Source organism: Alosa sapidissima, chromosome 16 (assembly GCF_018492685.1).
Source record: "Alosa sapidissima isolate fAloSap1 chromosome 16, fAloSap1.pri, whole genome shotgun sequence".
NCBI lineage: Eukaryota > Metazoa > Chordata > Actinopteri > Clupeiformes > Clupeidae > Alosa > Alosa sapidissima.
The window spans coordinates 13,601,631-13,623,173 of NC_055972.1; the positions used below are offsets into that span (position 1 = coordinate 13,601,631).

A 21,543-nucleotide genomic window follows, 5' to 3' on the forward strand; every position below is an offset into this window, starting at 1 on the left:
GCAAATAGTGGCTTGGTAAAGAGAATGTAATGATTTTATTTGACAATGAAGTGTGAATGACAGACCTACAACCCAGTCACATTATCACATAGCTTTGACATGGGAGGTGATACAGAGACGTTTTTGCACGAAGAGGTAGAAATCAGCACCGACTGGACCCGTGTCTTATTTTAAAATACCTTTGTGGTTTGTGACATTGTAAGGCAAGTATTTGGTTATGTACACCTCCAGTATCAAAAAGGAATTTCAAGAGACAGTTAAATCAATGCAATAAGTAGGCCTACGCCTGAAATACAACAGCATTTGAACCTCCAAGACGAAGAAAACTGGATAAGAGCTTTAAGAATCCCATATGATTAATGAAGAAAATGTAACCTCTGGGAATATGCATCAATCATTATTAAATTGTATGCATATGCTTTTAAACATAGGGGTGATGGCTGCAATTGGGACATGGGCTTTCTCCTACCCAGCTGTGAGGGAAATGAGGGACTTGATTTTGTCAGGTCAACTTGCCACAGATGTTGTAGAGAGAGCCATGGCAGGTGAGCTCAGGTTTGCTGCACCTGTTCAACGACAAACAGGTTTGCCTGGTTTCTCCATGAACACCTGTATTGATACTTCTCTTGGTGACCTGGTCCTCAGAAATAGTTTCAATTACGTTTGATCAGCCAAAATATGGCACTTAAACAGTGAATGTTTTTTTTTTTTTTTTTTTTTAAGTTAGCATACCCTTCCGTGGGCCTATAACATCCATTTCATTCTCTGACTTTCAGGGGTGGAAAATGACAGGGAGACAGGACATCATATTGTGGGTCGAGGAGGATTCCCAAACAGCATTGGAGTGGTAGAATGTGACGCGGCAATAATGGAGGGCACCCCTGGAAGATTTGGGGCTGTTGCTGCACTAAGAGGGTAAGAGCAATACAAAATATTAAAAACATATTCCAGTGGATAAAGGGTTTAAATTTGGACTCTGTGTAGTTACTCATCAGCCAATAGAGAGTGAAGACCTTACGGCCTCTTCAGCAGGAGAAAACCAGATAAGATTCAATGAGGTCCTCACATTCCACTCACGGCTCCGATTCTTCAGACTGCCATAATTCAGTTGTCTCTCTGCAGTTGAATTAGGCATTTAAATGAAATGGGTGTGTAAGATGTATGTTTAACAGAAACATTGTGATCTGATCATTTTGATACACATTTTGTGGTGACCTTTGATAAACAACATCTAATGTAAACAAATCATTGCTTTTGTCTAGTCCTTAACCCTGAATAATTAGGTTTATTTGAATCACAAAGAAAAACTACATTCCCATGAAAGAAATATATCTCATACTGTAAATATTCACCATTCAACTTTCTAACACTGTTATTATGAAAAAATATACATCCATTTTTCTCCCTTTACTTACATAATCTATAATTAATCTATTGTCCTCAACAGTACAGGGCATACTGTAGGCTCTTTTCCTGTAGTGCTTTTCAGAATGTTAATCCAACTCATCTGTGTGTGGGTCAGGGTGGGGACGCCATGTCAAGTGGCTCGCAAGGTGATGGAGAGAAGCCCTCACAGTCTGCTGGTAGGAGAGGGTGCTCTACAGTTCGCTGTGGAGCAGGGCATTACAGTGGAGCCCAATGACAAATTGCTAAGCGACCGCTCTGCCTCTGCTTATCAGGTAACCCATTGTACTACAAACCAGGTATGAATAATGAATGCCAGGCTAAGCAAGGACACTACACAACAAAAAACACTACAGCTATAAAGAGGATGATACACACTCCCTATGATTAATGATTAGCCATTTTATCTTCCACTGTCAGTGGCATGCTGTAAATGTTAGTAGAATCTGTGTTATCTTTGCTTTGTAATCAGTTAGAATTTGTGTTATAGACAGTTATTTTCTATTATTGTAAAGGAAGGTGTCAAGGAGTCTCGTTGCTCACTTTTCAATGCTCATGATTATACAGCTGGAGTATAGGCCTTCGGTGAATCTCTCTTTTGTGTTCTCTTAAAGGAATTCCTTGAGAAGAAGAAAGGGCTCAGTGGTCACGATACATTAGGTTAGATTTCACATCATCTTCTACCCTGAGATCATTACATCACACTGATTTTTTCCCCCATAGTGAATTTTTAGATCCTTTACCTTAAACCTGAAGATGTGCTTGTAGTGAACCATTGTATGCACTAGAGGGTGTCCAAGTCCCTTCACACTTGGTCAAAAACCTTAACTGTGTGAACTGTCAATGACTGTTATGACTCCTTTTTATGCAATGATTAAGGCTTGAATAAATACATAAATGTAGTATTATTTTTCCCTGAAGAAATTGAAAAGATTTTTAATCAATTAAAATATTTGTTACTCTGAATCTCGCAGGACTTATAGCCTTGGACCTCATGGGAAACATAACAGTCGGTGAGGACGGACATCTAGACCTATGTCCAGTACTAATTTTATCTCTATAATAAGTGAGCTGCCATGTTTGTTTTAAATATATTGGCTTTGTTTAGCCTTCTTTAGCTTTCTTCTACTTGAAATTTTAGGAGTTTCCACATCAGGAGCCCCTTTTAAATCCCCTGGGAGAGTTGGGGACTCTCCACTGCCAGGTTGTGGCCTTTTTGCAGACCGCACAGTAAGTACCCAGTGAGTAAAAGTGGAACTAGGAGTTTTAAGCATGGATGGACATGCCAATGCATAGTCTAACAGCCAAGCTATATCGAGTGTGCTTTGTAAAAATAGTTTGAGAAGACTGATTTTTTTTTATGTGCACACACTGCTGTCAGGTTCAGTAGCTAGTTTTGATTATAGTGGAAGCTAATTGTTGCAGCATACACTCTGCAAACAGAGGGCTTCAGTTACATTCCCAATGTAGCCTGCCAGTAAGATGTAAAAAAGGAAAACTTTTTACAATTTTTACAAAAACAAAACAACATTTTCTGTAGACAATAGTGAATTGTGCATTATATTGTACCTCAACACCTCATTTGATATAATAGATTTAAATAGCATCCCATTAACTAGGGTTTTCACTGCAGTGTAATCACTATATGTAAATTATCTTATCTTTTTATCATTTATTACCGTTTTCTAATTTAAGAATTAAAGTATGTTAACAACAACATTTTGTCTTTCCTAGGTTGGTGCAGCAGCAGGTTAGTTTCTTGAGTTTACTTTCATTACTGTTCATGCTGTCCTCAGGTCTGTATATAATCAGGTCTGTATATTTTTTCGTTCAAGTTACTCACAGATTTTAGCTCTGATTTGTTTTGCACCCTTCTGACGGTAAGATTTCGCAGGACCAAGTCATTAGTCTGTATTTCCCGGACCACTTATAGTAGGCATATGGTGATTTTTTTTTCAGATCATAGGTTACTGGCTTCTATAGCAGATTGAAATGTTGGTATTTCCATGAAAAATTTTAAAACATGTTGCATTGAGGTGGTGTTTGTATTTAAACCCATGTCAGCCACAGGAGATGGAGATAAAATCATGTGCTTCTGCCCAAGCTTCCACGTGGTGCATTTGATGAAACAGGTAAACTTGGCATTTTTGTTCAACTTTAAAATGCGTGTCATTTATCATTCTCCTATCTCATTGTTCTATGAATATCCCTAAATGCATTGCTATCAATGAGATGAACCAAATAGACTGACGTAAACCCTCTCTATGCTCTGTAGGGATCAACCCCCAGAGAAGCTTGCCATACTGTCCTTGCTGACATCATGATGAAAACCGGCCAGGACAAATGCTTTGAGATTGGACTGATTGCTTTGAACATGAAGGTATTACATCATGATAATGTTAGCTGTGGTATTGTTACCATTAAAGATGTTTTACAAGAGATAGTGGTCGTTTGTAGAGACTATTGGGCAATTCCATGCAAAACTGGAATTGCCCTATTATATAATAATGTTCACAACAATGTAGGCTAGACTTAAGACCTAATCTTGTCTTTAAGATGCCTGATATAAAAATAGTTTTAACCTGCAGTAGCCTAGTTCACCAAATTCCAAAAAGTTAATGTTTTAGTGTTTACATGTTCTACCAACAGTGTCACCTTAAATAGGCTATTAAATAATACATTTTGCGAGACCTGCTTTAGAAAACTTTCATATGGTAACGAATACCTTAATGTATTTGGCTTACTCTGGGTTAAGGGTCAGCATGTCTTTGGTTCTGCTTTCCATCTGCTCTTGCCTAAACACTGACTCTTCCACAGGGAGAGGTGGGGACTGCTTCTTCTGTTGAGTTCCCATACACATTTTGGAATCAGTCATATGAATCTGTACAGAAATGCACACAGTCTTCGACCTCTTATGCCTAATTCAGAACCTGTTATTAAATGTTTTCTTTATAAATTGTTTCCTGTATGTGTGTGTTTTTAGGGCTGTATACTGTCTGATCCAATAGCCATAATTTACAGGTATAGGCCTACACATGAGTGCAGTTAGTAGGCCTAGGCAAGCCTATAAACCTACTACAATTAGCCTACTCTTTTCGTAATGCTTATTCTTATTGTCAAATTAGCTGACGTGGTTGAACTTAACTCCTGCTCACCCAGATAATCAACTCGACACTGAGTCAATCGTGAATCATCAGTCTCAAACACATCAGTCTCGTGTGACGTGTGACATAGTCCGACAAGCATTCGAGAAGTTTCAGTGGACCATCACAGTTATAACAGATAGGCCTACAGTTCAAAACAAAATCATTTTAAAATAGGCGACAGGCGACTGAACATCTTAGGCCACTTTAGTGGCACAATAACATAAAACAGTAGCCATATTTAGAACATCACACAGACATGTCCCTAAGACAGATCAAAAATATGAGCAATCAAACAGCCATATAATTATTGATTTTGCTGGCTCAAAATCCGTGCCAACGTTATGCCACGTTTCACTAATGACGTAATTTGTTCTTTTTTTGACAGTAGAGAGGGTTGTGGCCGAAGCGAACGAGGCGTTAAAACATCGCATAACGCCGGTGTATGCGAATTGATGATAGGGCGATGTAGTTTACACAGGATACAGAGTCACCTGAAGCAACCAGCATTGCTTTATGTAGGACTACAACTTCCAGTAACTGGTATGACGTGGATGGCTTACGCCGTTGTAAAGCAGCCCAGTTGAAGCGTCTCTATTTCCTGGTTGAAGTGGCAGCCATTTTGGGTTCAGACGACTAGCCGCCTTGGGTCTGGGGGAGTAGCTAGTCTCTAGTTACTTTTTAAATCTGTTAAACGCGGCGCTTCTGTTGTTCATCAAATCTAAAGGGAGTCTCATCTTATAAGAAGAGTGGTTTAACAGTGTCAAGCCACGATGAATCCTGAATAGTAAGTAGAAATGCAGCGGTGTATCTTAGCATAGCGCTCCCTGTTTCCAGTTGACAGTCAACGGCAAAAGGGGTTTCATACCCTGTTAGCATTAACGTTACTATCGAAAGCTGCCTACTCTAGCTAGGTATCGGGTTATTGTCTTTATGTCAAAAGCACATACAATGCTAGCGACCTAGAATTACATTTTGATCCACGTAGGTTTGTTAACATTGTATGTGGTGTATATATTTTGGCACTTTGCAATTATGTAATAGTACGTTACAGGTGCTATTGTAAGGTTATTTAGCAAGCTAGCAAACTAGCCCCGGCGAAAAATCATTCCATCCCCGGTTTTGTAAAGTGGTGTTCCAATGTCCTACCGAGACGAATGGTTTGGTTTTAGTTCACACCTTCGGAACCGATGTTTTCAGAATATTGAGCTGCACAGTGTAAGAATATTGTCAACAACATGCAACAGTTAAACAATCCCGGCAGCAGTTTTAGTTACTAGTTGGTCATCCTACATAGGCGATAGTTAGCTGGATATGTGTGACATTAGTTCTGTGCTGTTAGTCAGTCTTTCTTCAGTCAGTTAATTTCGATTTATAGGACATTACATGGTCGTTCAATATATAATGTAAAGGTTGCTATTATACAGCTGACATGTTTTTTTACTATCTGACACACATGCTTTGGGCAGAAATAGGCCGTCAACGTATGACAAATTTGATCCTTTACAGATGGCTCATACGACCAACCAAGTCCAAGTGATATGCCTAACTATATTGATACGATCACATTTACAGCACCACTTCTTCTCACTTTCCCCACTGCTGTGGCAAGTCTGAGTTGTAGAGCCATTGTAGTTTTCAGTTTAATACTAATAAGCACCTGCCTCTATATTTCTTTCATCTGTTTGACAACCCGGATGTTCACCTGGCTGTTGATTTTAAAGCCACTTACAGAGGTAGCCTAACTGCACTGTTAGAGGTTGATGCCTCAAAATTGTTGGTCCTGTAGCAGTTCATCTTATTTAGGGCAAAACTAGTATGTTTTTCCGGTATAAATTCTCAGCTGTTACTCGGTCAGTGAGATCTTGGCTGATGTTTGCCTGGAGTAGAAGTTTAGCCCAAGGGATAGGCTAGGCTACATTTGTTAAATGATTGCTTTGCCATCACAGGCAAGTGTAAGTCGACGTCCAGGAGACACCCATCCGCTGAAGTTGTGAGTCAGTCATGTGTAGGTCACATGCCATGTGACATGCTGCTTACAACACTGCCTCAGCTACTACTGAAACACAGGAGTCCAACCCATGTTTTCAGACATTTTGAGTCTTAACTCTTTTTTTCCTGCCAAAGTGCTGTTTGATGTTTTTTGTATTATTGTCAATTTATTAACATGGACTATAGTGGTAGTGTAGTTAGTGAAATTAGACGTTAATTGTTTGCTGCCAAGTAATGGTCATTGGCTAACAGTCTACTCTCGGTTTTAAATGTTGGTGTGCTTAATTCCTATCCCCACAGTTGTTGTTTTTCTTCAAAGTGAATCTACTGATTTAGTCAGTGTTATCATAAATATATATTTTTAATACTTTTCGTTGTCAGTAGCCTACATTCAACAGGTATGATCTTGCTGATATGTCGACATCATCTCATAATATCAGCAGTTTTTCCTACTGCCCCTGTTTGCCATTGTGTGTTAGTTTTCTTTGTTCTACAGAGGTATTTACACGTGGAGTTTAACTTTGATTCTTGCCACAGACATTGTGTACTTTTGTGCTTGCACAATGTTCTGTCTTCGCATTTCTTCTTCTTCTGTGCCCAAAGTTTGGACACGCAACTGCTATGCTCACACTCAGCATTGTCAGAATCCTTATACTGCTGAAGTCGTATACTCTGATTCCTTCCTCACAACTACATCCCACTTCTGTGGGTGGATGACCTGTGTGCTGTGTTCACTTAGAGCTGGCAGAAGGGCCAAATGCTCTAGATGCCTCAGTGGCCACTTTTTTTTAATCTCCTGAAAATGTCTGGCCTTCCCTCAGTTTGTCTCTTATCTGTGTAGAAGGTGGCAAAAATGCAAGAACTTAGTGTTTGACCTCTCCGGAGATTGGTGAATGTTGCACTGTTATGTGGAAAATTCTACTTTGTGTTCAAGAACACACTAGAAAAAGCCTCTGCTTGGCTCAAACGTGTCCTAGATAGTGTTTGGAAATCCCTGGAGGTTGGTGGGTCATGGAGATTGGTTAGGGAAGCGCTGAATCTGTCCGTAGGGCGGCGTGTGTACACAGGGCAGCTCATTGTCCAGCGTGAGCTGGGCTAATGAAGGGAGCATGACTGGAATTCATTACAATGGGAACAGGGGGAAGTCAGGAAGCAACCAGGCCTCTCAGACGACACCCGGACCGGGTGGGCATCCATGGTGGCAAGCTGCAACTCTATTTAGAGGCGGGTCTCTTGCCTTGAGGCTCCATTTTTGTGGAGCAGTGGCAAGGTGGGTCGGAGGCTCGAAGTGCTGGGCACTCGGGGTGATGGGGGGGCCCCCGCTCCACCCCCACCTTCAATGGAATGCTTAATCGGCTTACTCGAATTTCCCCCTGTGTTGGGCCGCTGTGTATGGAGTAGTATTCAATAAACAGCTATGCTGGCCCACTGCAGGTTGACATGGTAGGGCAGTGGAGGACGGATGGGGGAGTGGGTGGGGGTATCGCTGAAGACTGTCCTCTGTGTTTGTTCTTTGCCATGGATACAGCTGTGTAATGTTAATGGTGGACAATAGCCTCATAGTCTTACTGCCCAACAGGTATGGTCTATTGTAGCAGGTAGGCATTTAAATGTTTTGTTTAACATTGAAGGCCTGTTAGGGTCATTCTGAATGAGGCAGAAAGAGGGATGGTTCCGAGAGTGAAATGTAGCTACAGGTTACAGTGTTGAATTAGACTATAGGAAAAAGATTTAGAGGTCTATAACAATAAACGTTTTTAGGGATCACTTAAGTTTGTGATGGGTTTAACTGACCAATTAAATGTAGGAAAGGTACTGCAAGTCTTCCTTATAGTAATTCATAGCACTTCAGATTGTCAGACTCGGTGCCATAAATGGTCTGAGTTGAACCCTGTCACTTCGATGGCTAACTACGGTCAACCAGGATTTTGCACGTCAGGAATTGTGTCTTTCCTCTACAGTTTGTTTCTAATACGTAGAAACCTGACCTGGGCAGGTTCTAGCAGGTGCAAACTGCTCTAACAAGTGCTTAATAGTACGCCCACTTCAGGATGCCATATCTGAATGGTGTGATAGTTGAAGCTTTTTGTGTTCTGTGTCTCAGGATTTAACTAATTGTTTTCAAGACGTATTGCCGCCTAGTCTTCCCACATCTTGGTAGTGGTGGTAATCCCAGCTGTTAAGGTGATTAAAGTTAGGTCTAAACCAAATGGAGATATCTTTTGGCTAAAGGGGAGTGTTGTATTTTGTTTGTAATCAGGCTGTCATGATTTTGGCCTTGTGATGTAGGCCGAAGGCTAGGTTATGTGATGTAGGCTAGGTTAGTCATGGTGTCAGAATCACAGAATCATAATGAGAATAGGTCGCCCATTTCTCCAATGCCCTGAACCCTTTCATTCCCCTCAGTCATCCTTTTATCTTTTTCTGATCAAAGAATTCTGATTGCCACTATCACTGATTACACATGACTGCTGATTTTCACCACAGGGGAAGGAATAGCCTCTTCAAAAAATAAATTCTCATTTAATAGGCTAAGAATTGATACAGCTACATACTAGTAGTCTAATGAGGTGCCATAAGAAATGTTGGCATGATGCGTCATGCCCAGTGCTGTCTTTTTGCCTGTGCTTGCCAGGGCTTTTCCCTTCCTTTCTATGTTGACCAGGGAAGAGAGTCTCAGGTCTATGGTGACCTTCAGCCAAGTTCAGCTAGACCAAGGCTTCTACCCATCTCCACCAGCACGGATCCGTTTAATGAGCTTATGTTTGGTTTCGCTCAGAAATAAGCCCCTCACCCCCTCTCGCTCCAGCGCCAGCCTGCTTGCTCGCTTGTTCGCTCCCAGGTCCAACTCCACTCTTTAATCTCTGGTCTGCTTCAGGAACCGAACTGTACGGATCCGCTCCGACAGCCACAAGCTGTAGCGGTGGGGGCAGCAGACTTGAGCGGAAAGAGGCGAAATATTAAACATGCACTGCTGAGTTGTTGAGGCTTAGCTTAATTATTGTGTTTCTCATGTTATGTGGGGCATTTTGAAATTCTTTGTTTGTATCTTGATCTTGAGTGATGCCATTTCGCATGAGCATGGCGACGACATTTGCGTACTCCGAAGATGAAGAAAAACGGATTATTACCAGTGCTTCTTTACTTGATGAGGAAACTACTGCTCCACAGGAGAACATGGATCATCGACATCTACTCCACGATCTCAAACGTTTGAAGGAAAAGAATATTAAATTGGACTTGAACTCAATTACGCTCTCGGACTACTGGAGGAAAGGACTTATCCCACGCGGCCTTAGAATTAAGAAATTCCCGATAGTGGGTTCCAAAGACAATGAAGATTTCAAGACTAAATGGGAAGCCATTCTTAGTAAATTCTTAGTAGAAGCCATTCTTAGCTCTTTTGACTTGATGCTCCTTATGATCGAAGAAGCCAAAAAGGATAAAGCCGTTATCCAGCAAGAGATTGAACAAGTAAATAAGAAATTGGAGGAAATACAAAGTATTGAAATTACGACCTCTTGGACTAAGCTCAAGTCTGATGAAATTTAAAGAACAACTGAAACAGGAGAAACTTCGTAAATTTAAACGCGATCAAAAGGATTACAAAGAGAATAAAGTTTATTTATGGCAGAGATTTAGAGCTCCACTTGACCAAGGGCCGCATAGAAGAGGCGCACGCACGGTATCCTTTAACTTCACCAGCGAGGAAGAGGACCAGGATGGACCTACACAAGGCCGCGCTCCGATGGGAGAGTCTTCGGGAAACGGTCAACCCCTCAGCAATGGGGGGGAAAACAAACAACAGAGAAAAAACGGAAGAAAACAAGGACGAGAAGGGGACGTAAGAAATCCGCCACACAATTACCCCACACGGATGCAGAAACGGACATGGTGATCAACCTATCGGGTACCTCCCTTTCTGATACACAAATTAAAGTACTCTCAAGGCTTAACGTTTTCCCCTATCAGCTCCTCCACTGACTTTGATATTAAGATTGACCTATTTAGGTTTTATAGAAGCGTACACCTTAAGGCTTGGTATAAACTTAATCAGGCACGGCCACCCACATCTGACATATCTAAGTCGCTTACTCCTTTTAAACCAAAGTCACAATTCTGCCCCAGAGTGCAGAAAGCTACTTTGGAGACATTTGAGAAGAAGGTCAACTACGAGATTGTGCGTTTCTCTTTGTTATAATTTTTCCAATGTCAACCTAATCTGACAAGGGACAAACGAGAGGCGCTTAAAGAGCTAACGGAAAATGATAACATCATAATTAAAAGGGCGGATAAAGGAGGAGCGGTAGTTGTATGGGGTTATGAGCAATATATTGAAGAGGCCCATTGACAGTTGGAATATACAACTTTCTATGTCCCTCTAAAGAGCAATCCAATAGAAACACTAGTAAAGGAGCTTCAACAAATACTCACTACAGCCAGGGATGAAGACCTTATATCTACGCAAGAACTGGAGTTTCTATTTAAACCCCATCCTCGGATGGCATCCTTTTACCTCTTACCAAAGGTACACAAGAACATGACAAACCCACCTGGGAGACCAGTGATCTCGGGAAATGACACTCTTATGGAACCCATTTCTAAATATGTGGACTTTTTCATTAAACCGCTTCTTCCATCTCTTCCAGCGTATATACAGGACACAACGGATGTGCTTTGCAAAATTAGGGACCATAACTTCATCGGTCCTGACGCGCTTCTGGTGACTATGGATGTGGAGGCCCTGTACACAAACATTGATCACAACCAAGGCCTTATAGCCCTAAGACACTTCCTTGACAAACGCCCACACCCACACAGCCCCCCCACTGATTTTTTGGTGGAGCTAACTGAATGGACATTAAATAACAATGTGTTTTTTTATTTCAGGATAAACTTTTTAAGCAAATCAAAGGCTGCGCAATGGGGTCGTGCTTTAGCCCATCGTATGCGGGCTTGTTCATGGAGAAATGGGAAGAAGACGTCGTATTTAACGATTGCAATGTCTTTAGGGATAAGATCATATGGTGGGCTAGATTTATTGACGATGTAATCTTGTGATGGAGTGGTACAAAAAATGAATTATTGGCGTTTCATCGATACTTAAATGCAGCGAATTCCAATATTAAACTATCCCTGGATTTTGATAAAGATAGAATACATTTCCTTGATCTTGATTTATAAGGATATCCAGGGGTATCTACACTAGGGATGTTAACCGGTAGCCGTTTAACCGGTGGTTGACCGAATCAACGTTGACCGGTTAAAATTTTCGGTTAAAAAAAAAACCAAACACTATTTTTAAAGCTCCTGAATGCCAGCCAGCGTCTGTTATTACACTGTGCACACACGTGTTATTGGTGTTGTATTGTATGGGGCGATATGATCACTCAATATCTAAAAATGATAAATGTGAGCATGAGCTATCCCACGGCGGAATTTATTAAGCGCAACCACGACAGGAACTTATTGCAAAGGATTTTGTGCAGCAGGCTACAGAGGCTGTTGGCAATCGGAAAGTTTTTTTACGAAGACGTTGGTTAATATACTTTCCTGTAACACCACCAAATGTAGCGTTCTGTTTGTGACTTTGTAACGTGACCTTTTTATAGCCCAAGCTCGGTGCCACGTTGCATGGAAGGTCGACGTTGTGCGTAATGTGTGCCTGTGCGCAGGGAAAGCAATTATTTTTCTCCCCAAAACAAAATCCTTATTCCTCCACAAGTAGTGGACAATGATTGGGGAAAATGTATAATACAAAGGGCACAAACTAACATTGTGTGACGGGAGCCTAATCATTCTAAAATGGGGGGATAACTTGTTTCACGGGCAGAGAAAGACGCGCGACAGGACACGGGTATCATAAATGGCAGTTATAGAATTTTCGATGACCGACTTTAACCGGTTAATGAGGCTCAGTGGCCGGTTAAGATTTTTTTAAAATTTCGCCATCCCTAATCTACACTATTTTTACACAATATTTAGGAAGGTGGCACATAAAAACACGTTGCCACATGCAAAAAGTTTCCATTCACCTACACTAATTAGGAACATCCCGGTCGGACAATTTCAGAGACTACGTCGGATCTGCGATAATGCACAAGATTTTGACAGGAAGAGTGTAGAGTTGTATAATCGCTTCAGACAAAGGGGCTACTCCTCTAAAGTTCTATACAGCCCTGGAGAGGGCTAGCTCGATCGAACGAAACTGTCTGCTCATTAGGAGGCCTACTTCTGCTAAAAATGATAGGGTTTTCTTCTCGACGCGCTACAGCACAGACGCGTATTCCATGCACAATGTAATTAAAAATAATTGGAATCTCCTAAAATGTGATGACTCGTTGAATAATATCTTTGAGGAGCCCCCTATTTTCTCCTTCAGAAGGGCACCTTCATTGGGTGATAGACTGGTGCACAGTTATTTGCCAGCTAAGGAGAAATCCACTTGGTTACCCCAACGGTACATTTAAATGTGGGCATTGTAAAATCTGTCATTTGGTATCTAAGTCTAAAGGGTTCACCCACCCAGTAACACTACACACATTTGTTACTAACCATTTCATAAATTGTAAGAGCACATTTGTCGTCTATATTTTACAATGTTCTCTATGCGACGCTTTCTATGTGGGGCGCACAAAAAGACGGCTACAGGACCGCTTAGCTGAGCACAGATATGCCACAAAAACAGGAAATTGTGACTATGCAATGACAAAACGCTTCAAAGAAACGCACAAAGAAGAGCACCTTCACATTTACTTTAAATTACCAAGAGTATTACGCCGCAGCCCTCCAAACTCATCCCATTGATGCCATTGTGGGTAACAAATCAGTCAGGCTTTCTCTTTTTTTTCTTCCTTTCAGGCTTGTATGCAGGGTGAGGCTATTGTCTGTTGGTTCAGGTCAGATATAGGGCTGGGCGATATAGGCCAAATTCAGAATCTCTGAGAAGATAGATAGATAGATAGATAGATAGATAGATACTTTATTGATCCCCAGGGGAAATTCAAGGTCTCAGCAGCATACAGACAACACATACACATTCTTTAACAGCAGAAAAAGTCATTAAAGTATATAATATAAAAACACAACTAAGCAATAAGGACAGTAGAAGATAAAGAATATACTATAATACAAATTATACTAACTAACACTTAATCTAAATCAATTCTAAAAACAGTATCCACATAGTGGTGATTAATCAATCAGAGGCGCTTGCAATGACTGAGGCAGGGACTGAGCCTGTGATTCTCTGTGCATAGTAAGGTAAGGTAAGCTGCTCTGTGTGAATGAGTATCATGGTGATAGTGCAATGGTGATAGTGGTCATGGTGATGGTGCAAATGAGTAAGTGCAACAATGCAGAAATAAAGTTTATATATTTAACTATTTTAAGAAAAGGTATAAGTGTGGCCACAGTTCGGCTGTGGCATGGAGGGAGGGGTTATGCATATGTGCTAATATAGCAGGCAAACAGTGAGGCAGAAAGACAGTGGTAAAAGTGGCTAGTGGACAGACAGTATCCAAACATGGAGGGGGTGAAGAGGCAGACAGACTATGCAGAGAAGTCTATCTCTCCTCTTCCCTTAAGTGAAGCATTGAACAGTTCAATGGCCCTGGGGACAAATTACTTTCTCAGTCTGTCTGTCTGTGAGCGAAGTCTCCAGCTGATCAGGCTCTTCTGCTTAACAATAGTGCTGTGGAGTGGGTGACACTCATTGTCCAAGATGTTGATCAGTTTGTTCAGGGTCCTTTTGTCAGATAGTGAAGTGATGCACTCCAGTTCAGCTCCCACTACAGAGCCAGCTTTCCTTACCAGCCTGTCAATTCACCCCGCATCCTTCTTCCTTGTGCTTCCTCCCCAGCATACTATTGCATAGAAGAGAACGCTGGCAACAACAGACTGGTAGAACATCCTGAGGAGCTTGCTGCACACATTGAAGGGCCGCAGCCTCCTCAGGAATTACAGCCTGCTCTGCCCTTTCTTGTAGAGTGCATTAGTGTTAGTGTTGGCTGACCAGTCCAGTTTATTGTCCAGGTGGAGACCCAGATACTTGTAGGTGCTTACCACCTTCACATTGACCCCATCAATGTGGACTGGTAGCAGAGTGGGCTTAGACCTGCGGAAATCCACCACCATCTCCTTGTCCTTGGTCTTTGAAGTGTTGAGTTGAAGATGATTGAGTTTGCAACATTGCAAGTCCTCCACCAAGTCCTCCACCAGGCTCCTGTACTCCTCCTCCTGCCCGTTCCTGATACACCCCACAATTGCAGTATCATCAGAAAACTTCTGCATGTGGCATGACTCGGTGTTGTAGCAGAAGTCAGATGTGTACAGGGTGAACAGGAATGGAGAGAGCACAGTTCCCTGTGGCGCTCCGGTGCTGCTGATCACAGTGTCAGAGAGACAGTTATTCAGTCTGACGAACTGTGGTCGCTCGGTCAGGTAATCTGTAATCCAGGTTACCAGGTGAGCATCCACACCCATCTGCAAGAGCTTGTCTCCCAATCTGAGGGGTTGGATGGTGTTAAAAGCACTTGAGAAATCAAAGAACATGATTCTCACAGCACTTTTCCCCTTGTCTAGGTGGGAATGTGTCCTGTGTAGAAGATAAGTGATGGCATCGTCCACGCCCACTTTCTCCTGGTATGCAAACTGTAACGGGTCTAGTGCATGGCGTACCTGGGGTCTGAGCATACCTAAGACCAATCGCTCCATTGTCTTCATTACATGTGATGTAAGAGTGACAGGTCTGTAGTCATTAAGCTCACTAGGGTGTGGCTTCTTAGGGACAGGGGTGAGACATGATGTCTTCCACAGTGTTGGAACTTGTCCAAGGCGTAGGCTCAAATTGAAGATGTGCTTCAGTGGCTCCCCAGTTCAGCAGCACAGGCCTTGAGTAGCCTTGGACACAGTCTGTCAGGCCCCGCTGCTTTATTGCTGCGCAATTTCTTTAGTTGGGCTGTCACTTGATCTGTTGTAATGGTGAGGGGTGTGAGGGGAGGGGGAGGGGTGCATCTGGGATCTGTGTGTCTGATGGCTGTTGACTGAAGTCGTTGTCACCTCATTGTTCGTGATCGCCATGTGGGGGAGGGGTGCAAAATCCAGTGATGGTGGGGGTACGATAGCCTGTGATGATGGAGGTTAGTGTTGCACTGGTATTGAGGGGGTGGGGGATGGTGGACAGACCACCGCCATTGGAGCTGGAGCAGTGCAGTCAAACCTGTTGTAGAAGTGGTTCAACTGGTTCGCCCTGTCCAGGTCCCCCTCCACAGAGCTGCTGTTCTTCTTCAGGCCAGTGATAACCTTCATGCAGTCCCATGTCTTCTTCAAGTTGTTTTCCTGCAACTTCTGTTCCACCTTCCTTCTGTAGTCCTCCTTAGCCTCCTTCAGCTTGAATTTGAGTTCCCCTTGCACGTGCCTCAGCTCTGCCATGTTCCCCTCTCTGAACGCCATCTTTTTCCTGTTAAGAAGGGTCTTGACATTGCTGGTTATCCAAGGGTTGTTGTTGGGAAAGCAGCGTACAGTTCTGGTGGGAACAACCATGTCCATGCAGAAGTTCAGGTAGTCAGTTGTGCACTGTGTGACCTCTTAAGTCCTCTCCATTCTGTAACACACTCCAGTCAGTGCACTCGAAGCAGTCTCTCAGAGCCTCATCCGCTTCAGGTGTCCACTTCCTGATGGTGCGTGTGGCAACTGGTTGCCTCTGTACTTTGGACTTGTACATTGGCTGGAGATGAATGAGGTTGTGGTCTGACTTTCCCAGTGGGGGGAGGGGGTTTGCGCTGTATGCATCCCTCAGGTTTGCATACATGAGGTCTATTGTCCTGTTTTTCCTTGTAGGGCAGTCAACATACTGGTAGAAATTAGTGAGTGTGGAATCCAGTGTTATGTGATTGAAGTCGCCAGAGATCACAAAAAAGGCGTCAGTGTGTGTTGGGTTTGAAGCCTTGCGATTGTGGAGTGGATGACGTCACACGCTGTATCCGGGAGAGCTCGAGTGGGAACGTAAACACAGATGTCTCCTTCACTGTAACATTTGTTAATGTGTAGTTAAAAGCAGGTAAAAGTGTAGTTAAAAGCAGGTAAAACTTGAGACTGGCTTTCGAAAGAATAGTTCTTTATTCTGGATGTTAACAATAGAGTTCTGATAGCTCTGTTGTACACACAGCACAGCACATTGTTGCAAAGTGAAGCCAAGACCATGAACTCCCTGAGCCATAACGCTCTTGGTTAGAAATAGCGAAATTACAATACACATTAAACAAACAGTTCTCCACAGGTATCTGTCTGGAGTCAGATGGGAGAGAGCAAATCAGCTACAGGAAAGTCCAAATACGGGCATCCTGGGCGGGTTCTCCAAAACACCTTTGCGATGTAAATGTGTCTGAATGGGGGGAGCAATTAATTGACTATACCATTTGGCGAAACATTCAGTCTTCTCACAAATAAACATCCTGTCTCAGCCATTTCTGTAAAACCACCAATATTTAACACATTGTTTTGACTGGATTGATTGGACTGCAGAAATTTGCTAACTGATTTTGATTTCTTGTTATTTACTTTTTTTATGTATGTATAATGGAGCTATTTCGGCATGTTTGCAAGCATGCATATGAGTAGTCCTATCTGTTTTGATCTTTATTGTTGCATTGTCAGGAGCAAGCCTGTAAATGTACTCATGAAAGGGCGAAGCACTTCACAGTGGGCTAATTAGTCTGTTATAACGTTCATGCTGTGCGTGGTGCAGCAGTAACTTTGAACTTGTCTGAAACCAAAGTTAGTCTGCAGTTATCTAAACCTGTTGCTGGTGCCTAAGTAAGTTCACCAGAAAGTTAATAATACAACTCACTTTCCACGGCACGGAAAATGTGAGTGCACACACGACTGAGTGCTCATTAGATCAGTCAATCTTGACTGGATAACTGTGGCTGACCATATGAGATGGCTATTCCTAGCTGTTTAATGGTGGTGAATGCACAAAGGAAAACTCTACCAAAAGGGACACATTGTTGGCGAATGGATCGCAGACGTGGCTGGAATATATTGTTAGCTGGTTAGCTAAATGCACCAAACTATATAAAAAAAAACTGAAATAAACTGCCAAGCCCTAGTCTGATCCTTTGAGCACTTCACCACACCTCTCACTAACAAGAAGGCAATGGTACGTGGTGCCAGCTCAGCATCTTTTGGAGGGAAAAAAAACTATACACTGGAAAAGGATGGGCTGTCCTTAAAGGATGAACTGTGGTCTTGGGATATGACAATGCAGGTCTGCCCAGACAGGAAGTCACATGAGGGGAAAGCATAGTGCTGATTTTACTATCACTATGTCCATAGTTCTTTTACCCTTTCTGTTCTATTTGTCTTTTTTTTTTTTTTTTTTTTGCTCACAAAGGCTGGGAAAGTTATTAGCCGGTGTGGAATGGAAGTCGTCAAGATTTCTGTTTTGTTGTTGTCTGAGGAGAAGCCAGGATTATGTAAGTGTTAGTTGTGCAGTAGATAATGATGCACATGGCAGTTAGAGTTTATAGTAGGTCATGGTGCGTGACTGTGAATGACTAGGCCTTACTCCAGAGCCTGCAGGGCCCAGGCTAGTGCTCTCCCTGTGTGAATGTCAGCCTTGTACCCCTTGTTCTCCCTATTCATTCTGCTCAACACTGGCAGGGTTTGATGTCTAATCTCTGTGGGTTTCTGGTCCAGTGTGTCGATTCAGCGCTGGATTGTGGGTCAGATTGATTAGGATGGGTCACAAGCAGTGTCACTGTGTCCACTCTCCCAGAAGTCATGGCAGCATGATTCGTGATTCCATTTCCTGTGTCAAGGCGCACTGATCACAGTTATTTATAGCTATTTTAGCGAGCATGCTCATTAACACATACTCTCTCCCTTCCTCTTCTTTTCTCTCCTCAGTGACTATTTATTCAAGCTGCTGCTGATTGGTGACTCTGGCGTTGGAAAGTCCTGCCTCCTCCTCCGATTCGCAGTAAGTATCCCAGCTGTGCTCCCTTTACATGTTGCCTAGTGTGTGTTAAAGGCACTAGGTGAGTCAACGATGAATAACAATGCTGTTAGCCCTTTTACCTGTGCAGGCCTGCTTAGTGTGGGACCACACACTCACATACAGACTTTTCTTCTGAAGTTACGCACAGAAAGGATTTGGCAGGGTTTAGTGGATTTTGCCGAGTCAGGCCAGGGCTTTGTGCGAAACGACTGGAGTGAGTGTGTGTATGCGCGTGCAGTGCAGGATGTGACTCTGCGCTTCCAGGGCACAGAGCCCCAGCTTTCCTTGACCCACTTCCTTCCTCCCCTCCTTTTCAGGATGATACATACACAGAGAGCTACATTAGCACTATTGGTGTGGACTTCAAAATAAGAACTATAGAGTTAGACGGAAAGACGATCAAACTTCAAATCGTAAGTCCCTTACATTGCTTTTTCTTGTCTGTTAAATTTCCATCTTTACAATGCTAACCAGTATGTAATCACTCTTTTACAATGTGGACATGTTGGAGATCCATGGACAGTTACAAATATTGCCAAATTTTCCTTGGGCAAGTGCATGCCATGAATAGTAGTTTCCTCTCTACAAAGACTGAACTGAACCACTTTTTCTGTGTTGCAAGGAGAAACCAGAGTCCTTGAAGGCTAAACGTCATAATAACCTCCTATATATGATGTCCTCTCTCTCTCTCTGTAGTGGGACACGGCGGGGCAGGAGCGATTTCGCACAATAACCTCCAGTTACTATAGAGGAGCTCACGGCATTATCGTAGTCTATGATGTTACAGATCAGGTGGGTTCAACACACAAGTGCATTCCATTGGTTCTGTTTGATTTTACACAATAGTCTATCCAATTGAACAGCATTCTTGTGAATACTGTGCTATTGGTTCGTTTGGCTAACTTTGTTAAACAAAAAGATAGTCAAACGGTTTAAGTAATGTTTTGAATACATTTTGTACCTGTGTGTCTTCACCTAATCTTGACTAATGGAAGTCATGACTAATGGAAGTCAAGTGTTTACCAGTCCCTGATAATAATTTTTTTTAAAAAACAACCTTTTTGTTTTCTCCTCACAGGAGTCTTTCAATAACGTTAAACAGTGGCTACAGGAGATTGACCGCTATGCCAGTGAAAACGTCAACAAGCTATTGGTTGGCAACAAGTGTGACCTAACAACAAAGAAAGTAGTGGACTACACAACAGCGAAGGTAACAGGCTCTTGAACATAAATCATTTTAACTGAAAAATTTGAATTTAGATGAAGTTGTTTAAACTTTCAGTACATTTGTCATTATTTGTCTGTTATTGTATTTACCGTAAGGTCAAATGACGTTGTGATTCCCAAATGACTTTGCTCCCCTCTTCCTCCTAGGAATTTGCAGACTCCCTGGGCATCCCGTTCTTGGAAACCAGCGCCAAAAACGCCACTAATGTCGAGCAGGCCTTCATGACCATGGCTGCGGAGATCAAGAAGAGGATGGGCCCCGGGGCCACTGCAGGAGGCTCAGAAAAGTCCAACGTGAAGATCTCAAGCACTCCAGTGAAGCCTGCGTCTGGGGGCTGTTGTTGAGCCCTCCCGTCTCCGGCTCACAAACCCAGCTCCTCTGGCCCAGTCTCCTGCCCCCCCCCCCCCCCCCCCCCCCAAAACACACTCACCCCCACCACTTGAAATGTCACAAAAAATAAATTGCAACAATGCCCACAAGACAAGATGTTAAGAGGCAGATGTTAAGAGGACAAGGTGCAGCGAGAAGGGAGAGGAGAAGAGAAAAAAAAACTAAAACAAGTTGCCTGATTTGTGCTGTATGTAGCCGCACTACCAAAAGCAATGGTTATGTAAAATGACAGATTCAGTACAAAATGCCGCCCCCCCCCCGCCCCAAACAGAATTCAGTAAGGTTTATGATCCATTAACGGTACCATCCCATAGCCTGCCACTTGCCCTGTACACGCACACACTCACACACTTGTTTTTTTCCGCCATGGGCCCCCTCTCCACCCCTTGTAGAGAGAACACATTTTTTTTCCACTGAGCGTTTGAAATCTTCTCTGTGTGCAGGTTTCCTGGAATAACATGTGTTTTCTCACTGCATTCCCACTGCAGGGCTGGTCTGTGGTCAAAATTCAGTGACTTTTTTTTTTTTTTCCTGTCTTTTTTTAAATTCTTTTTTTTCTTGTTTGTTTTTTTTTGCTGTCTATATCGGCGTGTGTAGTTCTGTCCCCTTGGAAGGTGTTATCGCCAATTTGCGTGTCAACCAACTGCACAACAGTGTCTCACTGTCCAACTTAAAAAAAGAGTCTAGTGAAATATATATGTACATAAACATTATGTATATATATGTAAGATCTGATTTGCTAGTTCTGTAGTTAAATGCATTATCTGAGTAGTTTTACCTCTCAATCTTTGCTATTAATTTGTGGCTGCAGACTATTGTAATTTTGTTGCGCAATATGTAACATTTAACAGGAAAAAAGTTAAATAAATATTGTACTACCGGACTGTACGATATTAAATATGTCTGCAATTCTTGGTGGAACATGTAGAAAACAGATTGTGTTTTAATTATTTATTCTACATTCATATGGCAAATATGTTGTTCCAATTTAGAATCTGTTTGACAAATTGGCCATAACCTGTGGAATATCTTGATTGCAAGTGGCAATTTCACAATTGCATATATAAAACACTATGTTCTCTTTTTTCATAATAAAGGCAACTGATTTCGGTTTTAAAGGAACTTGGTAAAATTGTATCTAGCTATTTGTTTAGAATCCTTCAGTTTCAGCACACCTACCTAAAATTAATTTACTACAGCCTGGCCCTGAGCGCAAAGTGAGGTCCCCATGTTTTCCTTAGTGCAGGGTCTTGCCCAATGACCAGCCTTGGATGGTCTGGCAATCAAAGCTGTCACCATAGTAACCTAGTGTTTGTTAAATACCATACAAAGTAGACGTTCTACTCAGGCTGACATTCAGGCAGACATCCTTTTCATAGGAAACC

General features: G+C 42.3%; 2 protein-coding genes across 3 annotated transcripts; both read left to right on the forward strand.

Moving 5' to 3' along the window:
* The first annotated feature begins 30 nt into the window (after positions 1-30).
* zgc:153169 (uncharacterized protein LOC767799 homolog) lies at positions 31-4,354 on the forward strand. Of its 2 annotated transcripts, none has more exons than XM_042065424.1 (11): positions 31-203; positions 432-545; positions 777-915; positions 1,523-1,679; positions 2,019-2,064; positions 2,379-2,417; positions 2,546-2,634; positions 3,139-3,154; positions 3,469-3,536; positions 3,680-3,784; positions 4,222-4,354. In XM_042065424.1, the coding sequence occupies exons 2-11, from the start codon at positions 437-439 to the stop codon at positions 4,324-4,326; spliced, it is 873 nt and encodes a 290-aa protein (XP_041921358.1). In that variant the 5' UTR covers positions 31-203; positions 432-436; the 3' UTR covers positions 4,327-4,354. The 2 variants fall into 2 exon arrangements, with proteins under 2 accessions (XP_041921358.1, XP_041921360.1); XM_042065426.1 differs by having other exon boundaries at positions 3,475-3,536.
* A 647-nt stretch (positions 4,355-5,001) lies between these two features.
* Positions 5,002-21,280, forward strand: rab1ab (RAB1A, member RAS oncogene family b). Its single transcript, XM_042065022.1, has 6 exons — positions 5,002-5,334; positions 18,450-18,522; positions 18,858-18,953; positions 19,237-19,332; positions 19,619-19,750; positions 19,915-21,280. The coding sequence occupies exons 1-6, from the start codon at positions 5,321-5,323 to the stop codon at positions 20,110-20,112; spliced, it is 609 nt and encodes a 202-aa protein (XP_041920956.1). The 5' UTR covers positions 5,002-5,320; the 3' UTR covers positions 20,113-21,280.
* The last annotated feature ends 263 nt before the right edge of the window (positions 21,281-21,543 follow it).